A 17,777-nucleotide genomic window follows, 5' to 3' on the forward strand; every position below is an offset into this window, starting at 1 on the left:
TCCGATTCGGCCAATGCACGCCCTACAGACCTCGAGCCCGCCCTTGCTCAGGCGAAGGCGTCAAGCAAATACCCATTATTGCAGGATAATTGGGTGTTCTCGGAGGAATGTAACAGCCAACAGTTAGGTCTCGGTGTCGGCGATACACCCATCGTAACAAGGCGCACCTCGGTTCTCATTTGGTTACAGAAAGTTCACCGGCGCCGAGGACAGCTCGTTTAGGCATGGGAGCAACATTTGCTGCACCAATAGCCACAGCGTCACTCTCAAGATGCAGCCAACAAATGGACGTATGTACACAAGCCTATGTCAATCGATTGGGCGCGGGTAATCACGAGGTGATCGTTGATTCAAGGTACTGTTGTATCTATCTCGATCCTATCCACCTTCTGTCCCTCACCGCACTTTCTTGTCAATACTAAAATCCCCCTCTGGTTCATTACTCCTTCTACATCATCTATCCTCCAATTCTTGCCGCGGTTAATTTACCTCCATTCTCTCTCCCGTCTGGAGCTGGCGTTGCATTATTCTTTCCTATCATGGTTTCTCCGAGGGAGCCCACTCCAAGGCCAACTGGGGTATCTCGAAGAAGAGCACCAAGAGCGTGCCGTTCTTGTCATAAACGCAAGGTGCGTTGCGATGTGACCCGCAAAGAGGGAGCGTGCACCAACTGCCTTTTCGACAACATACCATGTGAGCCATTGGCAAGGAAGCCCAGAAGGTGAAATGATACATTGCGCAACTTGTACAAGATTTGCTGACACATGCTTAGACACAGGCTTAGCTTTGGTATCAGACCTGAACCATCTGATGACTCCTCCGTTCAACTACTATATGGCCACCAGATCCTTGACTCCTCAACAGACTTTATTCAACCATGTCCAACTGATTCCGCAGGTCTACATTCTCCTCTGATATGCGAAGGAGAAGCCCAAGGAGAAGCCCAAGCACATAAAATCAGGACTATCACAGGCATGGAAGAATTATTTTTCAATGAGGAAAATCCACAGGATGAAAAAAGGCGAGCTCTTTTGCAAGCTGCCACTGCTCGAGAGCCGATTGCAAGGGCGAACCAAGGTTTCCCGTTTAGATATATTCTGCCAAAGGTCAGCAATGAATACTCTTCTCGGGCTTTGACGGTGGCCAATGACGAGAATACTCCCCTCGGGATTGACAGTCTGGCAATTCAGCCTGAAATATACCTCCAGTTAATCGCCGGCTTAGGACTATGCCTGAGCAAAGAAGGGTTCTCACAAGAGAGCGCATCCTCCCTTGGACCTGGGCCCGAGTCTCCGGTCGGCGATGTATATTCCCCATCAGATTATATGGAATTCGGCGAATGGAAACGTCAGAATCCCCAGATGGGGTGTAACGGAAGTGATGCGGATACTTTGTCATTGTCTAAATCCCCTATTTCAGCCACTGACGGGGATGGTCAAGATGGGCTTCCAACTTTTGAAGATCATGCCCGTCAAGATTGCCTTGGTCTATTTGGTAGCTTGATCTCCACCTTCTGATACTGTAATTGACAAGATATTACTATACGAAGCGTATTGTGCTGTTACGAGGAGCTCGACCAAAATTGGGTCTGGCAGCTGACAAGGACTAGATGAACCCACAACTTGCGATAAGAAGAGCAACGTATAGCTTTGGGAATGATTGCTGCTGAGTCGACTTTCGGAAAAGGGGACTAAATATGTGTCGAGGTCCTGGTAGTTGAGACCAAGTCTGGAGATGGCTTGGGGGCCAGCAGAGAGAATTAGGGAAGTTCGTTATTTAAAGTGGATATCAAGAAGCATGTAAAAGCCTTAATTAAATCAAATTGATCCTTCCAGATCCAGCATGAGGCAAACCTTGATAAAACGGTCACTCTCGCGTCTATGGAAACTCAAGTCCCAGTAGTTTTAATATTACTAACTCTCTCCTCGCCTAGAGCAGGATTTGTTCAGTCTATCATACCCATGGAAATTTACCTCACAATGGCGTGGTCTAAGCTCGTGACGGAGCAGGACAAACCATTGTTGCTCACCAATCTACTGTCGCTTGACCCTGACACTCCGTTGAAAGATGAAGGTGCCACGTTTGCAATAATCTTGTCCGAAAGGATGACGACCTCTCGCTTAGAATTAGTCGATAGTGCCACTTGCAAGATATCCCAAAGCTTTTCCTTAGGCTTCAACACTGGGTCAGGCGTGCAGCTCTCCCATCCTTCGAAATGCAATCGCTCCCCGGTCCTAGCATCAGTAGGTGGTTCAACTAGCTCGATGCAGGACCCTCCATCACGGCTATCTCGAGGCTCGGCGGCCAGAAGCATTGCTGCTGACCTGACGCCTCTCATGTTGACAGGCTTCAGGTTGGCCACGACCACGACTGGTCGTCCTTGGAGGTCGACAAGTGGAATCTTCCCGTTCAGACCAGAGCAGACAGTCCGCACTGTGGTTCCATACTCCTCATCCCAGGCTGTGTTGGCTGTACCAGGGAGATCGCCACAGTTAATGGTCGAAACGTATAGAGAGTCAGCATTTGGATGTTCAACTGCACGTAATATTTTGCCGACTCTCAGATCAATCATCCCTGGCAAAAAAGACCTCATGGCTTCTCCTGGACCTCCCTTTGGCTCTTTCTGCTGCTGCCTCACCTTCGCTGAGTTGGCGTTGCCTGGGATGCTGTTGTTGCCAGAGAGTTCGGCAGTTCCACCAAAGCGTTGGCGCCATTCCTCAATCTGCTTCTTATCAATTTTCCGGAAGAGGTGTCTGGGTTCGCCAATCTGGTGCCCCGGAAGTAAGTCCTGGCCATTCCACTGCTCGGGGATAGCACGTAGGGGTGCATTGAGTTGAGCCGTGATATCTGCGGCTGTAGAGGGCATATATGGGTAGATCAATGCAGAAAGAAGGTACACAAGATTGAGCCCATGGGCTACCACAGAAGCAGCTCGATCGAAGTCATCAGCCACTAATGCCGAGCCAAAAGCATTCTCAGTGAGGTATTGATTGCCACGGGTTGAAATGCCCATTGCTATTTCTAAACCAGAACGTAGGCGCACAGCTTCCATACTGTCGAGGTATTTGGCCAGGAGCTGGTTGACATCTTGGCTCAGAGACGAGAAAGATTCGTTGTTGATTTCGGGTGGATAATCCGGGACACGACCGTTGAAGTGCTTGATGGTGAACTTGATCAAGCGGTTGGCCAAGTTACCGAGATTGGACAAGAGTTCCGAGTTGTTCTTGAACATAAACGATGTCCAATCAAATCGTGTGTCGCCAGTTTCCGGACGAGTTGAGAGAAGATAGCATCTCCACACAGAGGCACTTAGACCAGTAGCCGCGGCATCGTTGCCAAAGACTCCAATGCCCCGTGACTTGGAGAACTTGCCATCCTCATAGTTGAGGTAGTCTGTCGCGTCGAGGTAGTGACACTTGGTCCATGTCTCCCCGGTTCCAATAAGAGTCGATGGAAAAACGATGGAATGGAAAGGAACGTTATCCTTACCCATGAACTGATACAGCTTCACCTCGTCAGGACTTCTCCACCAAAGTTCCCAATCAGGGGTGTGACTAGCTGTAATGGATATGTATCCAATGCACGCGTCAAACCAGACGTAGAGTACCTTGCTCTCGTATCCCGGAAGAGGTACTGGGGTTCCCCATTTGAGGTCTCGTGTGATGGGGCGGGGAATCAAGCCTTCTTTCAGCAACGTCTCTGTTATACGAGCACCATTTTTGGACCAGCCTCCAGCCTTGACCGATGCAGAAAACCAGTTCGCGACTCGCTCCTCAAGCTTGTCTAAGCGTAGATACTGGTGTCTTGTCTCCCTTGGAGCGGGGGCAGCGCCATCGAGCTTGCAACGCGGGTTGACCAACTCCAATGCGCTGAGGAGATTGCCACACTTATCGCACTGATCCCCTCTCGCATCTTCATACTGACAACGTGGGCAAGTTCCTTCAATGAACCTATCGGCAAGGAATGCATTGTGTTCCGGACAGTAGGGTTGCAGTGCCGCCTGCTCCTCGAGAAGGCTATTGCGATGAAGGCTGGTAAAGATATGTTGCGAGATCTCAGTCTGCTTCGGGGTAGCAGTGCGGCCAAAATAGTCGAAGTCGATATCGAACCAATCATATATCTGACGGTGAAGGCTATGATACTTGTCGCAGAGCTCCTGAGGCGTGACGCCCTCCTGCAATGCTCTCGTCTCGGCCGCGGTTCCGTACTCGTCTGTTCCACTAACATACAGGGTAGTACGGTTCCGGGCTTTGTTATATCGACTAAAGACGTCTGCGCTAAGAACACTGCCAATGATATTACCTAGATGGGGGACATTGTTGACGTAAGGGAGGGCGCTCGTCACCAGTACATTTCGCTGGCCAGGGGTTGGTAGAGGATTGGTCTGCCTGCGCAAAAGTTCGACGTTCGAACTGATTCTTCTACTCTCCATTGTTGAGAGGCACTTTTTCCGGGTGATTGCTGTTGACTGAAAATCTTGTTGCAGACGGTAACGGATGGGCTGGATGTTTCTATGGAGCGCAGTAGACATGGAGTCTTGGATGTTGCGATGGCTCTTGACAGCACGCAATTCTTAACATAATATACGCACATATTTGAAGGATCCATGGCAAGAATGAAAGTTGGTGGTGTTATACGCTATTGTGAATCAGCAGCAAAGTCTTTCATCGGCAAAGCCGTAGCCCTCGGAGTATGCAAGAGGCAGTCTAGAGTCACTCTCCGAAGCTAGTTTCGAGTCGGAGCTTGTGACTCGCCCCACAGTCAGATCCACTGAATTTTGGTTACTTTGGCCCAATGGGTTCAGGTGTCAGCAGAGTTGGAAAAATAGTGAATAAGTCTCTGATGAAAAGCATACCAATATGCAGGATTGTTATTGATGAGGCTATGCGCATACTGCCTTCCCGAAAGCTAAAGTCTATTGGGACCTTTCAAGTTGTTGGCTTGATGTGTCTCCGTCAGACGTCATAAGCTTTAACTATGAATCAAGCAATGAATAAGCCCGTAACAGACCAACTTGTCGGGATACTCTATGTAAAACACAGCGAAAGCACACATATAGTAAACGTATCGAGGTAAATTGGATTTTTATTTCTATTTAATGCCTTGGATTAATGGTGATGAATCACAAAGACTCGCAAGTTACCTATCTGCCACTCATTCCTCCGAGACTATATCCGCCCATTGACTTTCTCGGTTTCCAAACATGATATCACTCATCCGACTCCTCAGCAGCGCGACGTGAGGTGTCTTGCCCAAACCGATCTTGATGACTCTTCCGTCGATGTTGATCTCGGCAATTTCTTGGATCCAATATGCTGTACCCACTGAAAAAGCGCAGACGAGTCTGTCTTGACAAGCGGCTTCTTCCACTTCTGTCACGGTGAACTTCTTTTCCAGCACCTCACAGCGTATTCCATCTCCCGCATCCTCGTTGTCGAAAATGGCCCTGGAAAGCTCAATAATGCTTCGTCGTGTGTTGCCAGCGAGGATCAGGTTGTTCCCGTCCAGAGGAGACGTAACCAGCTGCAGCGACCCAGAATTTGTTTTCCACATGACAAAAATATTGGCAGCCCCAGCCTCGGTGATCTGGCGGTCCTGGCCATACAGCCAAAGGACCTGATCAAAGCCCCTCTGCTTTGCTTGGACGTGCTTAGACAGAGCTGCAGCGTAGTTGCCGCCAACTTTTGCAGCCCCTGTTCCTCCCGGCCAGGCCCGAACGACTGACTCTCTGCTCGCCAATAGACGTGTTCCCCGAAGCCCATTCGTCTTTGGAGACGGCCAGTATCACATGAAAATGTATAACTGGGCTTCATCCGGCGCTTTGAAGCCCAAGCTGGAGTCGGATCCAATCAAAGTTGGTCGGATGTAGAGAGCCGCTCCAGGGTTATCCTTCGGCAGCCACTTTGGGGCTTCAAGCGAACAAAGCTTTTGAATGAGTTTGAGCAGTTCCTTGGGATCGAAGTTCGGGAGCGCGATGCGTGATGCAGAGTTACGCAAGCGCTCACAGTTGAACAAAGGGCGAAAGAGACGAAGCCGACCGTCGTAGCCGCGAAAGACCTTCATGCCTTCAAAGCATTGCGTAGCGTATTGCAAGGCGCTGGATGTAGGCATCAACGAGATTGGGCCATATGGAACAACTCTGGGGTCTCCCCAGCCTAACTGAGACGTCCAGGAAACAATGATCATACGATCTGTGCCGTCCTTTAGAGCCGCGACCTCGGGAGAATCATGATTTGGAACAGGTTTGGAGGTTGGCGCACTAGTCACCTCGAGCTTGGAGGCATCCAGCTCAGCGCCAAGGCTTCCGGTTGTCATAATGATGAGAGTGAGCAATTCTTCCAGATACGTCGGTGGTACCAATCGGGCACCATAGCAGTCGAGGCCATTGTGGTAGTTGTATTATATGCTACTGCCATATCGGAGTATGGAGATATCGGAGAAAGACGTGGGGCGCTCGGAGTAAAGAGCAGGGTGGGGATCGAGTACAGGACGTAGGGCGTAGGGCGTAAAGGAAACACATAGCAAGGCAATTTTCGACTCTGATAATAGCGGTATAGGCCTAAAGGATTTAGTATTTACTTTTCCATTCAGCACTTCTCTCATATCAGAAGGGCATAGGTACCCAACTGCTTCATAGTACTACCACAGTCCCACTGCTGATTCGGCTGCTGAGCCTTGTTTGTCCAACAGGCCCGCAAGATATCCCGAACTGTGCCACAGTTTCCTATCATGCCGGTTCCTTCTGATAGCACGCTGTTTAATAGTGCTTCAAAGAACGGCTGCTGGTCTGGATCAGCTAAGCAGCCAGCAACACATATGGGCCAGCTCAGTTGCCGAGGAGAGATCATTTGGGATGCCATTTTGATCTCTAGAATCACTCGGCTTACGCTTCTCCTCACCACGGTCACTGAGATGTCAGTTGAGACTTTGGCAGTCAAAGCAGCAAGCTGGGCCAATGCCGCGGCAGCAAATATGCGAGTAACAGAATCCTGCTCAGGCCGCTGCTCGGACTTCATGTGAATGGATGGTTGGGTCCTGGAAGACAATCCTTGAGATCCCATTGAGGCCATAGGAGTTGTATCCATGGCGCTCTCCAGTTCATCTTCGATCAGTTGTCTTTTCGTCTGAAAACTCTCAAGGTCGAGAGTGCCTCTTTCGGCACCATCAGACTTCCACTGACTCAAAGTTGCGATGTCCCCTATGCCTTTCATCACTGAGTTGTGGCAGCCCATTATATGTGCGAGCTGAAATGTGCAGTTAGGTCCCAGCCACTCATCGTATGGAAGTTTCGGTGCCTCCCTCGTGGCTACACAGGCTAACAAATCCATCCAAAGCAGGACCGGTAAATGAAAGGCCATGGCCGCGGTAGCCTTTCCCTCAAAGAGAGGGGTAGGAAGCTGATCTACTGATTGCGGAAGCGAAGGCTGATTATGCATCATGACTGCGATGGAAGACATGGCGCTTAAATGCGGTTGCCAATCTGTTGCACTGCCTCGAAGGACCTGTTATCATTTAGCACTTGATCTTGTAGCTTCACGTATATGCTGTGGTCTATGTCTTTATTTACCTCAAAGCTAATAAGAGCTATACCACAAGTGATAATCTCGACCAGAGTCTCGTTCTCAGGCCGCAGCTCATTGATATCGATGGACACAAGAAAGTCCTGTAACTGCCTGACCGCTTTGGTATGGAACTCCAGTTCAAGATGATGGTTGTTTGTCTCGCCTAGCAACGATCGCTGATGTAAGGCTGCAAGACCCATAGATGCTCGATATAGAGGTCCATTTTTGCTGAGAAGCCATAGAAGCCAGCCTCGGGACAGCCTTGCTTTGTCAAAGAAAGGGTATTGGTATGGAAATACATGGTCTAGGTAGTGCATCAGAAGACTGGCTTCATCGTAGTGAAGTGGCTCAGCAAATGACTGTCCTGAGAGGACCCGGCTCTGCAAAGATTGAGGAGTCAAGATTGGCGATGCCTCGTTTCTTGAGATGGCATTTGCTGATGGGTTCAGTATAATTCTCTCATGGTGATAAACAAGCACTTACTTTCAGAAGCGTTGCCAAGTTGATTGCCTTTTTCAGCATCGCTTGGTAAGTTTTGTCCTTGACTCGTGGTCCGATTATGATCTCTCAGTCGACGTGCCTGGAGGCTCTTTTTCTCTCTAAAGTTCTTCTTTACAGCCAGCTTGATGCGCTGCTTCTCGCGCCTTTCGTTTGGACCTCCATCCATCCATATCGGAACCGATCCATACCCGTGGCACTCAATCTCTCTGCTGCTGCATTGGAGACAAGCCATTGGTGCCCCGTCGCATTTGACATGCCTAATTTTGCATGTCCAACAGCATGCGGCTTTTCCGGGCCCTGTCATTTTAGGTCACGGATGCGATGAGAACCGCGAACTGAGTGGCTCCCGAACATGGAAGGGCTCAATTGAATTGTCAACTTCGGAAGACATCACTGATCGATGGATGTTGGCGGGAGGGTAGGACATTCCCCGCAGTCGTGGGGGCTTGAGAATCGCAATGACCTTCCCTATAGGGCTTAGCTGCTCCGAAGTTGAAGCTCGGAGCCAATCATTCTTTTGCTAAGCAGCCCTTCTCCGAAGATAATGCCGAGGCGGCCTAAACTCATTCTCGGAGACAGGTCGAGAACTGTAAAATCAATCTCGGAAAGGATGTTGGAAGCGTAGCTGCATGTATATAAGTGATATCTTCCATTGAGATTATCGCAGTCTTTTCAAAAATCCAAACTCTTCCGCAACATCTTTCTAGCTTTTAGTTCCTCTTCATCCAATTCATCCAAAATGAATAGCAAAACCACGCTTCACCTACTCGACGCCACCATTGGCGATCTCAAACAGTTGCTGGATACTCGAGCCATCACAAGTGTGGAGCTTGTCGCGCTTTACCTGCACCGCATTGGAAAATATGACTGTCGAGGTCCTTGTCTCAACTCAATTACTCTGATAAACCCAGATGTCTTTGCTGAAGCTCAGGCCTCGGATGACTACCGTGCGTCCGGAAAACCGCCGCGACCTCTAGAGGGTATTCCATTTACGGTCAAAGACAGCTACAAGGTCAAAGGCATGACAGTCGCAGCTGCGTCGCCTGCGTTTGCAAAGCTCGAAGCTACTTCTGACGCCGCCATCGTTGAGCTGCTTCGCAACGCAGGCGCTGTCGTACTTGGCAAGACCAACATGCCCCCAATGGCCGACGGCGGCTGTCAGCGTGGACTGTACGGGCGGTCAGAGAGCCCATATAATCAGAATTATATGGCCACTGCTTATGCGTCTGGCTCCTCCTATGGTTGTGGTGTCTCTACGGCCGCGGGTCTTGCTGCCTTTGGCTTCGCCGGTGAGGCCGTAACTTCGGGTCGCTCACCAGCATCCAACAATGCACTGGTTGGTTATGCACCCTCCCGCAGTGTTATTCCTCCACGCGGACTATGGCCTTTGTACCCGACTTGCGACCAGGTCGTTCCTCACACGAGAAATATGGATGACCTTTTCCAAGTTCTTAACGTTGTTGTCGCGGAAGATGACGCTGCTGGCGATGCTGACTTTTGGCGCTCACAACCATATGTTCCCATCCCGAAGGTTAGCGACTTTCGACCATCAGACTATCTGACCTTGGCCAACCCCGACGCCCTCCGAAACAAGCGACTGGCTGTCCCTCGATGTTTCATTGGGGTTGAAGGTGCCAAGCCAGAGAACGCGTGCTCTATAGGCGTCCGAGCGCTATGGGAGAGAGCACGCGCAGACATCGAGAAGCTAGGTGCCACCGTCATTGAGACTGATTTTCCCCTGTTCGAGAACTACACCAGACAGGACTTTCCTGGTCAGAGCATGAATGTTCCTCATCTACCAGAGGATTGGCCAGCTATTGAACGGTGTGAGATGATTGCCTTGAGTTGGAATAGCTTCCTCCGCGGCAATGGTGATAAAGATATACCAAGCTTCACATCTGGCGTGGAACTGGACAAGATTCACCCTCACATTGCGCCAATGGATGATCCCTCTCAGCACACCGAGTCGCAGAATCAGGTCCGGTACGAAGACATGGTCGCTGCAGTGAAGAGCTGGGGAGACAAGAGCCTCGCTGACCTACCTGGGTGTCGGGAGGCGCTCCAGGCTTTGGAGGCCATGCGAAAGAAGTACTTGGATGATTGGATGGCCGAGAACAACTACGACGCTGTGGTGTTCCCGACCAGTGGAGATGTTGCCCTGGCTGATTCGGATGAAAACTATGAGTCGATGATCTCTGCGCTACGTGATGGAGTCAAGTATGCAAATGGTGGGCGATCGCTGAAGCATCTTGGAGTTCCTTGTATAACCGTGCCTATGGGTAACCTTGCAGAGGAGAAGATGCCCGTCGGACTCTCTTTCTGCGGCAGAGCGTATGATGACTCTAACCTATTGAGCTATGCCTTTGCCTACGAGAGAGCCACGAATCGTCGGGAGATTCCTCCGTTGGCTCCGTCACTGGCTTCAGATGAAATCCCCATTACTCTCCCCAGTCCTGCATCTCCTGCTATTGCGACACCAACTCTCGACATAGCTTCTATTACATCTGTCAGCGAGGACTCAGCTGACTCAGATGTTCGAGTAGTCAAGGTGACGGGATCTTGCGGCTTGACAGACTCAAATGACTCCTCAATTGGCTTAGATGTTTTTGCCAATGGTGAGCCAACATCCCCTGTGAGTTGGACGGGAAACAACTGGGTTTGGACAGGTCGTCTCACTCGACCTAAGCGTGACGATAAGTATCCAGCTCTGGCGAAGGTCCCGAGGGATCAGTTTCTTCTTGTGTTGGTTGCAAAGTCAGATAATGGACGCTCTGCAGGTTCTCTTATCTTGCTTGATTGAATTGGCAGTCCTCACAGGGTTATTTATTAGCGCCTTGGGATGCAGTTAAACAGACACCTCAGGACTCGTATATTCGGATCTCTGATGATGTATATGTGCTCATAGTCTAAGTGGCAACCAATATGTCATAATACAACAATAAAAGCGCCGTCATGGCCGCTCCACTAATCCATGATATCTGTAACAAATCGAAATGTCAGGCCACTCATGGGCTGTTCCAAACCCATATCGATACTGCATCGAACCACTTCATAAGTATTCGTCTCGTATGCCCGTAGAAGCTCCTCCTGTTCTCGGGTCTCGACGAGAAGTGCCTTTTGATGGACGAAGTTGGTGTGGCTTAACTCGTCCACGAACGCATAATACCTTCCCCAAGTCTTCAAAACTCCACCTCGAATAGTGGCTGCGTGGTATTCAGCCTGGAAGTTGGAACCAAAGAACTTCGATAGAAAGGATGGATCGGTAAGCGTCCCGTAAAAGAAATACCAGACAAGTAATTCGTTTTTCAAAGGGCGAGGTGTCGCGGCTGGCCCTGGTCGAAACTGTGGCAGTGTTGTATCGATGCCCAACGTTGGGTACAAAGAAGTGGGCGAGAGATCCTTTTGTGCATAGGGATCTTTAATAATGGTTGGTTGAAAATCGAGGTGAGGATATTCTTTTAGCCATCCCTCAATGGCTAGCTTATCCATCCCGTTGATCTTGAAGAAAGAACACGGCCGTCCAGATAGGTCGGTGGCAGCAAGAACTTCGGTCGAGGATGGACACCACAGGTCCGCCGCTTGAATCACGGCTTTAACACTGTTCAAGGGGCCTTCGAGCTGGATCAAGAAGTTAGCGGCTCGAAGCCTGCGCTTTTCCTTCATAGGCATCTCCTGGCTCTGGGTGACTATATCACCTGAGGTATGACTGTATGAGTGCTCGTATGACTCCCGGTCGTGTCCCTCAGCCTCCATCCGGTCTCGCATGACGGCCCAGTGGTCTTCAGAAATAGTGAAACGCAAGGGATGGTTTCGGTGCTCTATAATCTTTCTCTCGGCCATTGCGGGTGAGTATCCAAACAGCTTTTGCCACCGAGTGATAGTTGATTGAAGGATGTTGTCGTCCTGAAATGCTGATGCGGCCTGCGCCATGGCTTCGAGTTTGTCAAGGAGGTCCATGGCTGTTCAGTGACAAGCGACACGATCGTGTGTTTTTGCAGTGATTAGTGAAGTGGAGGTTGGAGGTTTTGTCGTAGCCGGACGTGGGCCTGAAAAGTCTTGACTTTATAAGCAATGGCTGTAGAGTTTGGGGCATAAACACTATTCTTTGTGCTAATCTCACCTCGGGGAGCAAAACTTAGGGCTGTCAACACAAAAGGTATCCTAAGCTTATGATAAGTTACCTAAGTCTTTGTGTCATTTAGGATCCAGGTCTCGAGAATCGTTTTATGCCCTAGCCTACCTTGCTCTTGAGCACACTTTTGTAAAAGGCGTAAGTAAATTTTACCTACTAAATGACTACTCGCTGTCGCCAAGGTTAAGGTTCAGGCTTCTGACGCAAGTGATGGCGACTCCGGTATGAGTCACGCTGGCCACAGACCACCTGCCTCGAGTTTAGTGCGCTGCTGACAATTGCCAATTGACAATCTGATCAAGCCTCGGATCAATGGCCAATATGCCAATTGTTCTTTCAACCAGACCAGCTAAGATAACTTCTATGGCCGATACAACTCCAACATTCATATCCCCCTGCATGATAAGAGCCGGAGATACTCTACTACCAATAGAGAATTTTGAATTTGTAACACGTCTTCTTGTTTAGTATATCTAAAAGAATCCATCGATATAGACGCGAAATCCAGCCCCTCTCCGTTGGTAGATAAGCTCGGGTTGCACCGTGGAGTTTACCTCAGCGTCAAATATTGAGCGCCCCGGGCCGTGATATCAACTCTCCTAGACTAGAAAAAATCCAAAGAGCTCGGGCGCAGAGCCTACAAGATCATCTGCAGCCCTGAAGAACACTTTATTGTTGCCGCACTTAAAGCCGCGTACCTCGAGTGTCAGCGGAATTAATTCAAGCTAATCGCCGCCTGGAATGGGTAGTGCCTAGCGTTGAGGCCCCTAGTTAACCGAAATTGTGACATTCCAAGTGTTCCAGCCTTGCGGTCTACGCCACAGCGTTTCCCCAGCAATGTCGAAGCTTATAAAGTCGAGTCCCAAAAGTTTTGTACTTTCTGCGTCTCTGTACTCATTATGGAATGTCACGGCTATATGTGGACGGACTTTGGAATAAATATGAAGTGTCATAGACTTTCATTATTATTATAAAAGAACAAAAGCGCTTGTAAGTTAAGGCAATTACTTCATAGCGCTTAGGTGCTAGTTGAATACATATATGATACTGCCTAGCGTAAGAGACATATTCTCCTTCCTTAAGCTTATACGTAAGGAGTGTCTGTATCAAATGCTGAGCTAGAGCCATCAAATCCGAACATCATTGAGTACGGATCGGAGTACTCCAGTAACCATGGTTCTAAGGCCGGAAACAAGCTTGGGCTGTTAGGTAAAACATGAGATTCATAGTTTCCAGTAGAATCATAGGAAATGTTTCTACAGCCATCAATAGTCTGAGTCTCAGATAAATCCTGACTCGATGCCATCTGCGATAATGAAGCCTGGCTAATTGCAGAGCCAGAGGTGTTAACACCAATAGACTTTTGAATGGTCTCTTGTAGGCGTCTGATAAGTCGTAGTGCGTTCATGGCCAACCTACTACCTTCGGCCATAAAATTCAGAGCATTTATGCCTCGTGTTATGGGTAATGAATCATGATTGGGATCAAGTATAGAGTACAGAAGGAGCATAATAGTGGCAGAGCTGCATGTATGAAAATCTGTGAACGAATATTTGGCGAGTAGGCCGCGGTCATGCAACTGACTAATCCAGTCAATGATTGTTGTGGCTGCCTCTCTGCAGTGTTCAACCAAGTTCTGGGATCTGAGATGTGCTTCTTGGTCTCCCGGAGACATCAAGACAGACGTAGGTTGAAGCGATTGGCGAACAGTACGTAATGTGGCACTGCGACCAAGGCTCACCCAAATCATTTGGTAGATTATCTGTAGGTGGGCATCGGCTCGGAACGACGATGCCAGGGTCTTGGAGATACCAATCGAAGCCGGCGTTCTGAGGGATTCCATTTTGAACAAGGCCCACTCATATGTACTCGCACGCTTTTCAATGGGCCTGGATATTCGCGTCAATTACTGTGCTTTTTTTCGCATGGTGAAAGCTAAAGGTTGCTTCATACCCTTCATTTATAATCTCGTCCATCCCCATGGTCAGCTTTATTATCGCAATCAGGCGATCTACAGCTTGGTCGCTATCTCCATCTAGATCTTTTCGCTTCTGTGGCAGCGAAACGCTGATGTCCTTGACTTGGAGCATTGTTGGAAGGCCCATGACACCAGACGTCAGACTGTATAAATTGTTAGCTTTGACAAACATGTTGGCAGGCCAATTTACAACTAGCATACCGTTCAACAGTGTAGACAGTCCAAAAGATTCGGCCTTTGACCTCTCGAGCTTCTGGCGTCTCTTCGGCCTTTACCCCTGCACGATGCATTGACAGGCCAACTGCTTGGTTCAAGGCCAATCCCAGATAAATATGGTGGTGCTCAATGTCGTCAGTGGCAAGCAGGTATAGCGACATCAAGAGGAAACATGTCACGCTCTCGACAGAATTCGCTGCAATTACTCTTGACAATAGCCTGGTGGCATTCGCGAAGAGCTTGCTTCCTGGAACATCTCGCTCTCCATTCGCAAACTCGAATGGCTCGGCCAAGTGCTTGAATGTGCTCGCAAGAGCCAAGACTAGAAGGACTTGGCAAACATCGGTAGGGTGCAGTTGCTGCGCAGAAGCTCTATCAGCGTACAAATGGGTAAACAATCCCCAGAATCTCTTCTCGTCGAAATAGTACCAGTTGCTCTCCAGAAATGTGAAAAATAAAGCAACCAAAGCTTCAGAAACCTCGCGAGGAGGAAGTTGGTCAATGATATTGTTGATGAGAAATGCGTCGTCTTCCTGGGCGAGGCTACTAGTATAGGAGCGATCCTGCGTATAATTGGTCAGAACATACTAAAGGAATCATACTGTAGTGCCCGATGTTACGTACGTCCTCATCTGTTGAGCAAACTGGGGGGATAGTTTCTGAAACAGCAGCCAGAAAGCTAGCATGGGATGCTGAAGGCGCATGATCTGCCAGCAAAGTTAATCATACCCCATTACTTTCACAATCAACCTTGGACATACCTTTGACCCCTCTGACTGGCAGGTCGCTCACTTCGGACCCCGACACAACTCTGGGTTGAGGAACCTGCCCCAAAGCTGTAAATGATTGTTCAATAGAGCTATCGCTTTGGGGAAATAAGAGTGGTCCACGCTCCTGGACAGCTTCGCTGAAAAGATTTGAAACAATTGAGAATTGTTCAGAATTGAGCTTGATGTCTGGATGTTCCTCCCGTAACCTTCGGGAAACGTCTATTGCCAGTTTATCCCACACCGTCGATCTACACATCAGAAGATTAGTACATGCAACTTGTACAGGTGGATGAAAGGAGTGGATAATATCTCGTGTGCGAGCGAGCCTTACCCATGTGGTTCCGATACAACGTCGCACAAGTGATTGCCGGGATCTTCTAGAATCGGCTCAAAAGTGCATATGAGGCCATACCGTGTGCACACTTGGCATTGATACACCGAGGTCATTACACACTTCTTCTTGCTTTCTCTGCAAGACAGACATGCGCGTACGGCCCTTTTTCGCTTGTCTAAAGGAACGCGCGGGCGATATCTCTTTGACGGGGACATCGTAGACTCAGCAAGTTGGACAACTGTGATGACTCGGGAACAAGGAGAAAATGTTCTTCAATGATCGTGGGATCATCTGTGAGATTCATGAAGAACAAGAAGAAGAAGAAGCCGTAATGCCTCTGATAAATTCAATGGGTGGCGAGGATTGACTTCAGAGGAGGGGCAGATATTATGGTTCGCCGAAACTAAGCACGATCACGTGTGAAACATTTACCAACTAAGGTTGCCTAGACACTTCTTTTCAAGCTTGCGAGGGGATGAATCCGATAGGTCCGATTAGCGAATTTCAAGAGACCTTTGAGACCTAAACTAACGTGGGAAATTAGACTATCCCTTAGGATCCCAAAGTGCACCTTTCAGCTATCTTCGCGGGGGTTAGCCAGTCAGTTGCCTTTAATCACACGAGGACAATGGGTCATTGGTTTCTCAACAGAATTTAATACATCTCTCAATCTAATATACAAGCTAAGCAATGTTCTTAGGTCGGTTGAAGTACGTTTCCAGTTCCGACCATCTGGATGCGTGGACTCGTCCGTCTTTGATTGTTGCCAATACATGCTTCTCGGGTGTATCCAGAACAGTAATGTCGTCCAATGGATTTGCATTCAAGATCAGAAGATCAGCAGCAAAACCAGGGGCGACCTGACCCAAGAACGTTTCCTGCCTTAGCAATCGAGCAGCATTGATAGTCGCACTGCGCAGAACTTCAAGCGAACTCTGAACTTGAGATCGGAGGCCAAACTCGTGGGACTGCGCAAAGTGCAATCCCCCGAGGAGGTCACTTCCGAAACATATGGTTACTCCAGCTTCGGCAGCAATCTTGATGGCCTGCAATCCCTTCTCCAATACCTCCCTGTTCTTCTTGGCCGAATCAGGGGGGAGAAAGCCTTCAAACTTTGCCATTGTTGCATAAGCAACAAGCGTGGGGGTCAGGAAGACTCCTCTGGCAGCCATGAGATCAGCGGTTTCTTTATCAATGAGATTCCCATGCTCAATGGCCAGAACTCCCTGATTGACTGCCTGTCGGATTGCCTGGGGTGTGTAGGCATGAGAGGTCACGTATGTGCCTGCATTAGACGCGACCGTCACAATAGCCTTGATCTCTTCATCTGAAAACTGGACATGCTCGATCTTATCCGTTGGACTAGCCACACCGCCACCACCCATGATCTTGATGAAGTCGACACCCTGGCGAAGCTCCTCTCTGGTATATTTCAGGCAGTCTGGCACACCATCAATGACTCGGCCAATCCCTTGGATAGTTCCGCCACAGCACTCATGTTCGTTTAGTTGTTCTCGTATGTCTCCGTGGCCGCCTGTTTGAGATAATGCATGCCCAGCGATGAACAACCTTGGACCTGGATGAACATAGTCCTGAATAGCAAGCTTGAGGGGGGTCAAAGCACCACCACAGTCCCTCACAGTTGTAAAGCCCCTTTCCAACATATTCTTGCAGACTTGTGGCTGGCGTAGGAGCGAGACTGAGAGGCTCATATTCTTGAGTTCCTCAACATTCTTCATTCCAGGAACTGCCGCGAGATGTACATGGCAGTCTATCAAGCCAGGGCAAACAAACTTTCCGCGTAAATCCATCTTCACAGCCGACGGATCGTCGCTCCATTCTGTGGCATCGCCATTGATAGATTTGACGATACCATCACGGAGATAGACTGTTGCGTTCTCTAGCACCGTGCCTTTGACAGGGTCGATGATATTGGCCCCGCTGAAAATGAATCCAGGCCGTGGAGGGGGGGCCCAAGGGATAGTCATCTGCTCGGGGAGCATAGGGGTTTTGTCCATGATGTAGTGAGTTGATTCGTACTCTTAACAGCACAAGAATAATGTAGGTGATTGACGATTCGAGTTATGACCTATAATAGGGACGGTCTTTCCTGTCTCTAAGTACATTTTCTACGATCCACAAATAAGAGAAGAGATCCGGGGAAGTGGACTTCGGGTACTTGTACCCGCTTAGCGCGAGTGGATCGAGAACCTGGGGAAGCGTCTGGATGTATCTCCGTCTAGCCGGGTACTTGTACCCAGCCAATCGGAGTCCTCAGAATCTG

The 17,777-nt window shown here is 49.1% G+C and overlaps 7 protein-coding genes across 7 annotated transcripts; 1 reads left to right on the forward strand and 6 right to left on the reverse strand.

Moving 5' to 3' along the window:
* Nucleotides 1-1,969: 1,969 nt before the first annotated feature.
* Nucleotides 1,970-4,432, reverse strand: FPRO_03917 (uncharacterized protein; the record flags this gene model as incomplete). The annotated part of the gene is made up of 1 exon (XM_031223979.1): nucleotides 1,970-4,432. One exon carries the CDS (start codon nucleotides 4,430-4,432, stop codon nucleotides 1,970-1,972), a length of 2,463 nt encoding a protein of 820 aa, XP_031089285.1.
* Nucleotides 4,433-5,154: 722 nt separating this feature from the next.
* FPRO_03916 (uncharacterized protein) lies at nucleotides 5,155-6,315 on the reverse strand (the record flags this gene model as incomplete). Its single annotated transcript, XM_031223981.1, has 2 exons — nucleotides 5,155-5,728; nucleotides 5,789-6,315. 2 exons carry the CDS (start codon nucleotides 6,313-6,315, stop codon nucleotides 5,155-5,157), a joined length of 1,101 nt encoding a protein of 366 aa, XP_031089286.1.
* A 284-nt stretch (nucleotides 6,316-6,599) lies between these two features.
* On the reverse strand, nucleotides 6,600-8,295 carry FPRO_03915 (uncharacterized protein; the record flags this gene model as incomplete). Its single annotated transcript, XM_031223982.1, has 3 exons — nucleotides 6,600-7,502; nucleotides 7,568-7,998; nucleotides 8,046-8,295. 3 exons carry the CDS (start codon nucleotides 8,293-8,295, stop codon nucleotides 6,600-6,602), a joined length of 1,584 nt encoding a protein of 527 aa, XP_031089287.1.
* Nucleotides 8,296-8,802: 507 nt separating this feature from the next.
* On the forward strand, nucleotides 8,803-10,863 carry FPRO_03914 (uncharacterized protein; the record flags this gene model as incomplete). The annotated part of the gene is made up of 1 exon (XM_031223983.1): nucleotides 8,803-10,863. One exon carries the CDS (start codon nucleotides 8,803-8,805, stop codon nucleotides 10,861-10,863), a length of 2,061 nt encoding a protein of 686 aa, XP_031089288.1.
* A 164-nt stretch (nucleotides 10,864-11,027) lies between these two features.
* On the reverse strand, nucleotides 11,028-12,020 carry FPRO_03913 (uncharacterized protein; the record flags this gene model as incomplete). The annotated part of the gene is made up of 1 exon (XM_031223984.1): nucleotides 11,028-12,020. The coding sequence occupies one exon, from the start codon at nucleotides 12,018-12,020 to the stop codon at nucleotides 11,028-11,030; it is 993 nt and encodes a 330-aa protein (XP_031089289.1).
* Nucleotides 12,021-13,279: 1,259 nt separating this feature from the next.
* Nucleotides 13,280-15,708, reverse strand: FPRO_03912 (uncharacterized protein; the record flags this gene model as incomplete). The annotated part of the gene is made up of 6 exons (XM_031223985.1): nucleotides 13,280-14,084; nucleotides 14,149-14,316; nucleotides 14,375-14,952; nucleotides 15,014-15,096; nucleotides 15,151-15,407; nucleotides 15,491-15,708. The coding sequence occupies 6 exons, from the start codon at nucleotides 15,706-15,708 to the stop codon at nucleotides 13,280-13,282; spliced, it is 2,109 nt and encodes a 702-aa protein (XP_031089290.1).
* A 468-nt stretch (nucleotides 15,709-16,176) lies between these two features.
* FPRO_03911 (uncharacterized protein) lies at nucleotides 16,177-17,511 on the reverse strand (the record flags this gene model as incomplete). Its single annotated transcript, XM_031223986.1, has 1 exon — nucleotides 16,177-17,511. The coding sequence occupies one exon, from the start codon at nucleotides 17,509-17,511 to the stop codon at nucleotides 16,177-16,179; it is 1,335 nt and encodes a 444-aa protein (XP_031089291.1).
* Between the last annotated feature and the right edge of the window lie 266 nt (nucleotides 17,512-17,777).

This window comes from Fusarium proliferatum, assembly GCF_900067095.1.
Source record: "Fusarium proliferatum ET1 genome assembly, contig: FPRO_scaffold014, whole genome shotgun sequence".
Taxonomy (NCBI): Eukaryota; Fungi; Ascomycota; class Sordariomycetes; order Hypocreales; family Nectriaceae; genus Fusarium; species Fusarium proliferatum.